Here is a 5,790-nt window from a genome sequence, read left to right on the forward strand (position 1 = left end):
TAGATAGCGGCGCTATTTTAGAGGCTGTTTTTAAATCAGCCACTATCTACCAATTTAGTAGTTGTTAACGCAGCCGTTTTAGAGAAAGCTGCAATTCATTTTATTTTTCTCGTAGCTTCACCTCTTTTTTCCTAAATCTCAATCTCAACTGTGTTTACCCTAACAATTACCAGAGTTTTCTCTCTCTCTCTCTCTCTCTCTTATTGTCTTTGCTACAGTCTTGAGATCTCTCAACGGCATTCTCTGTACGCCTTGCTCCTCTGCTTTCTCTGCTCTGCCAAGTCCACTCGCCGTCTCCTCTAAGCTGTGCATGAGCGTCCTGCCAGTGTCGCCTCTAACCTCCATCAGCTCTACCAGCGCCCATCGCAAGGTCTTCTCCTTCTGCCTTTCTTTATTTATTTGGCAATTTGCTTATTTTTTCTTTTTTATCTAGGTTTTCATGTTTTTACCGGAGGATAAGCGCCCACTTATGCATTCTAAACCATGCTTCTGTCCCAGATCTGCTCGCTACTCATGTGCCACTTGGTTGAGATTATGCCTTTATTTAACTTGGTTCAGATTTCCTTCTCTATTATTTGGTTACAAATCCATCCCTTTTGCTTTTTTATTTGGTTTCAATTTACACTTTTTTTTGTTCTTGCCAAAAACAGAAAACAAAAGACGGTGAAGCAAAATCTGTTGTTGAGCTTGAGTGATATGTACATATGACATTTTTATCATTTATTAGATATATGTTGAGATTGAGAGAGCTCGATTGGTCAAGAAACTTGCCAAGATTAAGGAGGAACAAGGGGTTATAGCTGAAGTTGCTGATTTGATGCAAGAAATTACGGTTGGTGTGGATACTGAATGTTGCGATAGTTTTGATTATGTAATTAGTAGTTAGTTGACTCATGTAATGGCCCTTTATAACAGGTGGAAACTTTTGGTGCCATGGCAAAAACTGAGAAAATTTCTTTCGTTCTTGAACAAGTATGAGACATCATTCTATTTCCTTTAGAGATGATAGCATCTGCCATAATTTGATGTTGCATTTTAGCTGTGAAATAAGGAATTTATTGCATTAAATTGTGCAGGTTCATTTGTGCCTAGACCATCAAGATTATGTTTGTTCACAGATACTTTCAAGAAAAATTAGTACGAGAGTATTTGATGCTGATGCTTCAAAGGAAAAGAAAAAACCTAAAGAAGGTGATAGTGTTGTTGAAGAAGCTCCTGCTGATATACCATCTCTACCAGAGTTGAAGCGGATCTATTACGAATTAATGATTCGGTAAATTAATCAATACTTTCCATTATGTTGCTTAGCTTGTTCAATCTAAATAGAAATTTGTTACTGGGCGATGTTTTGAATCTTGATGTGGTTTTGATAGGATCAGGTAGTAACAGAATCAGTAGGCTTTATTGATAAATTAGGGATTGCAAATCACAATCCCTTATTGGACCACACTGTTGGAACTACCAACTATGGAGGGAGTTCTTCCTCTCCTATTCTAACTGATCTAATAGAATGACCAAAACTAAAACTAACTAATCAACTAGTATTTATAGGCAGCAGCTAGGACTAAGACTATTTCCCTCATGCCTGCTAGTGCATCTCAAAGGGAACAAACAGATAGCCAATTAACAGCAATTAGGAACTAAAACCAGCAAGTAGACTACTTACCTCTCCTCTTGTAAACTAAACCAAACTTATTTCTCTATATATTTGATTAATTTTGATTCAGATTATGCCTCATGTTTAATTGGGTTAAGAGAAGACCTCAAAAGAAGGTTAAGTAGAAGTAAATAAATTTATCTGAAACCTTTGTTCTCCTATTTCAATTTCGAAGAGGTAAGGGTTTAAATTTAAACTTTTCACTTCCTTTGTTTAGCCTCCAAAAATTTATCTCGCAAACATGCCCTTTTTTCACCTGATGTTATCACTGTCGATAATCAAACTGAGGCTGCAGCAAAAGAAGGTAGCAATTCAGGTTCTTCATCTTCGATGTTCCATGGTGCAAATGAGAATAAAGCAGATTGGAGAACCGAGAGTGGTTCTTGTCTATCTCCTCGGCCAGATTACCAACAAAAGAAGGCAAGGCTTCTTTTTCATGCAAGAGGAGGTTGGTTTTCACTCCCTTTAACATGATTCACCTGCTTTTATATCATTTACTTTATTATCTTTTTCATTTGGGCATATTGTCTGTCAAAAATGGAAAAAAAGCCTCTTGCTTTTACTGCACTATCTGCTATATAGCATTTAACAAATATTGAATTTTGGGGTACATAATTGCATCATTTTTCTTAATATTTGAATCAATTTATCTTACTTTTTCTCGGCTTTTTTTTTCATGATTTTCTATTTTGGTTTAGAGTTGCATCATTTTGTTCCTCCCTTGTGGAATATAAAAGGGTGTTTCTTTCTATAATTGTATTAATATGTTGTTTCTTGTTGAATTGTGGCTCTTGTCTTGTCTTATTTTAAAAAATAAATAGATAAATAATGTGCCAAAGACTTTAATTTTTCCATCCTTGGCAAATTTGATGTAGAAGAATGAAAGAGGAAACTGGTAAGGTCCAATAATCCTAACAATGAATTGGTTTTATATATTATCATCGTGCTCTGGTGTTTGTATTTGATGTTATAAATTACAAGACACCAAGAAGCCAGAAAGAGAGAGATATATGACCGTTTATTGTGAAACATGATAAATCTAGTTGAACATAAACTAAACTAATTATCCTTGGTTATAGATTCTTAGTGCATAGACTAATTGTGTTCTATAACATGTTCATTGTCAACCATTCATAGGTGTTCCAATGTTTGTTTCTTTATTCTGTTAGATGCTTCTCCCTTTCTTTTAGTTAGATGTCAAAATCATATATTATAAATTTTCGTAGTGAAAATTTGCTTGATTTAGTACTTATTTGTTTTAAAGTTTGGCAGCTCAATTGAATATCTCTCTGCATGTTGACAAAAAACAATATAGTATGCCCAAGTTGAAAAATGTGTAATATAGTATGCCCAAGCTTGGCAGCTCAATTTTGGATGGATGTCTTTAGTACTTCTATTCTTTAATACTTGAAAAATGTGTTTGTAGTAAAGTTACTAATTTCATGAATCTTTCATTCTCCCCAATAAATTACATTTCCTATAAGAATATAAATAAAATGTGTCATTAACTGATAAACTAAGTGATGTGCATTTAATTTGTGGATTATTTTCATGTATCAACATTCAGCTATGAGTCTTCCTGTTTACCCAAGTTGATGTATCCCCACAAAGCATGGTTATTCGAGCATTTTCTTCATCTGTATGTTCCTCTTTGTTTCTCTGTTTCTCTCCTTTGACTTTTCTTTCATTCTATTAGAAAAAGAAATAAAAGGACATTGAATTTTTGTTAGTGTTTTATTATTTATTTATTTTTTGTTTGAATTTCATTTTAGTTACCCCATAAACACGGATAAACACATGTTGGCAACACAAAGAGGTCTTTCGCGAAGCCAGGTGGGGGATTATTCCTTTCAAATTCATCATTTTATTTTTTGGTCTTTTTATATATTCAGTTCATTGAATTTGTAATCTACAATGTTCATATGGTAGCTTTTTTGAAAGGGGGTCTATTTCATCATATGATAGCTTTAAACAGTGTCATAAAGTAAGCATTTTTATTTTCAATTTTCATCCCATGCAAGGGAATGGGACCAGTCAATATAAATACTTGTTACTATATAACGAAAAATGAGTACAAGAAACATTTCTCTTTAGTTTTTACTAACAGAAGACACTCTAAATATGTAATAAACTGATTAATGTAGGTGTCAAATTGGTTCATAAATGTTCGAGTCCGAATGTGAAAGCCAATGGTTGAGGAAATACACATGCTTGAAACAAAAGGCACAACAGGTGCCAACAAGAACAACAACAACAATCACCCCTAGTATTGAAAATGAGAGAGCTTGTGTTAATGAAGATGGTTCCAACAGCCAACAGCATAGAGTAATGGGGGAGGGGGACTCAAAGCAAGTTTAACATGCATTCTTTGATTCCTGAGAACCAACAACAGTCTCACTAATGTATGAAACTTGAAATGGAGTTAACAACCAATGAAGAACAATGGAGCCGAGAGAAGAAGTCTAATTTGGAATGTGAGATGAGTTCAACAAGCATTATTAAGTAGTTTAGCTAATAACTGCACTATTTTACTTTGCATTTGCTTTGCAGTTAGAACAAGGAATCATGATAAAAGAGGTTAAAGTATGCTTTTTTTATTCTTTTTCAAAAGTTTTATTTTGTCTTAAATTGTGAAATGGCTTCATGAATTTATTTATGTGCATGAACTAGTGATATAATCTTGTTTTTTATTATAAGGGAAGGTTATGCTAGCAAGTCATTTACATTCGCTTGGATTTGCTACAATTGTGCCAGCGGTTTCTCAAAACCGCCGTAAAATCAAATCTCCACCCCTAATAGGCAACGCTTGTGAAATCGCTGGAATTTCGTTTCGCAACAGTTAAAAACCGCCGCAAATTCCAAAAAGAACCGCCGCTATTCGGCATGTCTCTTGTAGTGATTATTGTTGGAAATAGTTATTATCCAATACAGAAGATGAATCAGTATCTAAAGCAAAAAAATTAGAAGGACCAATGGTAAAAGGTGCCAAAGTTTGATTACATTTTGGATATTGAGCACACATGGAATCAACAAAATTAGGAACATGTAAACATTTATGAATAGAGATAGTGTCAGATTTATAGATGCCATTATCGTCTTTGCCCTGGAGAAGGTATTTTCGGGTAACCTAATCACGAACAATACAATAATGAGGCCAAAATTCGAAAAAAAAAAAACCATGATTGTCAGTAGCAAATTGTGACACACTAAGTAAATACTATGTAATATTAGGTAAATGCAATAGATTATTTAGTCGAAAACAAAAATTATTAGCAGAATTAACAAGAATAGAACTACCTTTGTGATGAATAGGAATACTTTGCTCATTACCAACAAATAATTCTGAACCTGAAGATGTGTCTGATGAGGTTAAGAGTTGGATTAATCTGCAGTGATATGATGAGTAGTCCCAGAGTCAGGGTACCATATGGTGAATCAGTGATGGATGAGGGGTTGGAGAAGTAAGCCCTTGGTTGATGAAACGTGGATGATGGAGGTGGTGGCATGGAATTCGCATATGAAATCATGGTTGGTGGTCGAGATGGTGCATTTTGACCTTGAAATTGTGTATCAAACTGGTAGTAACAATTTTGCACTACATGGCCTCAACGACCGCACAATTGACACTAAGGCCGTGAAGAGCCCCAATTGAACCTTCCACCATGATTAGAACGGCCTCCTCTTGTACCTCTTCTGGCTCCAAGCTATGCTCATAAAAGGGTTGATTAAAAGAGGAATTTCGTGCCAAATTAGCTTGGGCCAAAGTGAGTGATAATTGTTTGAACTTCTTCATTGTGTCTTCATGAGAGGTGAGTAGATGTTCAACATACATCACCGATACTGAATATAGTTCTGGTTTCACTTGGATTAAAGAGATTCAACTTAAAAATTTCCCAAGGAGACCTTCATAAATCGCTTCAAGATGGTCTTCGTTAGAAAGATTATAATCTGTAGCAGCCAATGATGCAACTAGATTCTTAATTTTGGAAAGGTAATCAGTGATAGCACTACAAAATTCTTATTTGTTTGTGGAAGTTTTTTAGTGAGAGTTATTAAAACCTCCACAATATAGTTTATTTATAACTTTAAAGAGTTAACAAAAACTCTCACTGTTTTTTTTTGTGACTAAAAAC

At 34.6% G+C, this 5,790-nt stretch overlaps 1 protein-coding gene across 1 annotated transcript; it reads left to right on the top strand.

The window, feature by feature from the left end:
- On the top strand, positions 311-1,343 carry LOC107607182 (26S proteasome non-ATPase regulatory subunit 12 homolog A-like). The gene is made up of 4 exons (XM_016309159.2): positions 311-370; positions 728-832; positions 916-972; positions 1,077-1,343. Exons 1-4 carry the CDS (start codon positions 311-313, stop codon positions 1,275-1,277), a joined length of 423 nt encoding a protein of 140 aa, XP_016164645.1. The 3' UTR covers positions 1,278-1,343.

The sequence above is a fragment of the Arachis ipaensis genome, chromosome B07 (genome assembly GCF_000816755.2).
Source record: "Arachis ipaensis cultivar K30076 chromosome B07, Araip1.1, whole genome shotgun sequence".
In the NCBI taxonomy this organism is placed as follows: Eukaryota; Viridiplantae; Streptophyta; class Magnoliopsida; order Fabales; family Fabaceae; genus Arachis; species Arachis ipaensis.

Bases quoted from the DNA above. Each gene is read 5' to 3' on its own strand.
- LOC107607182 (XM_016309159.2), top strand. From the start codon at position 311: ATGAGCGTCCTGCCAGTGTCGCCTCTAACCTCCATCAGCTCTACCAGC. The intron at 833-915 runs GTTGGTGTGGAT...CCTTTATAACAG, and splicing joins ATTTGATGCAAGAAATTACG to GTGGAAACTTTTGGTGCCAT. The intron at 973-1,076 runs GTATGAGACATC...TAAATTGTGCAG, and splicing joins TTTCTTTCGTTCTTGAACAA to GTTCATTTGTGCCTAGACCA.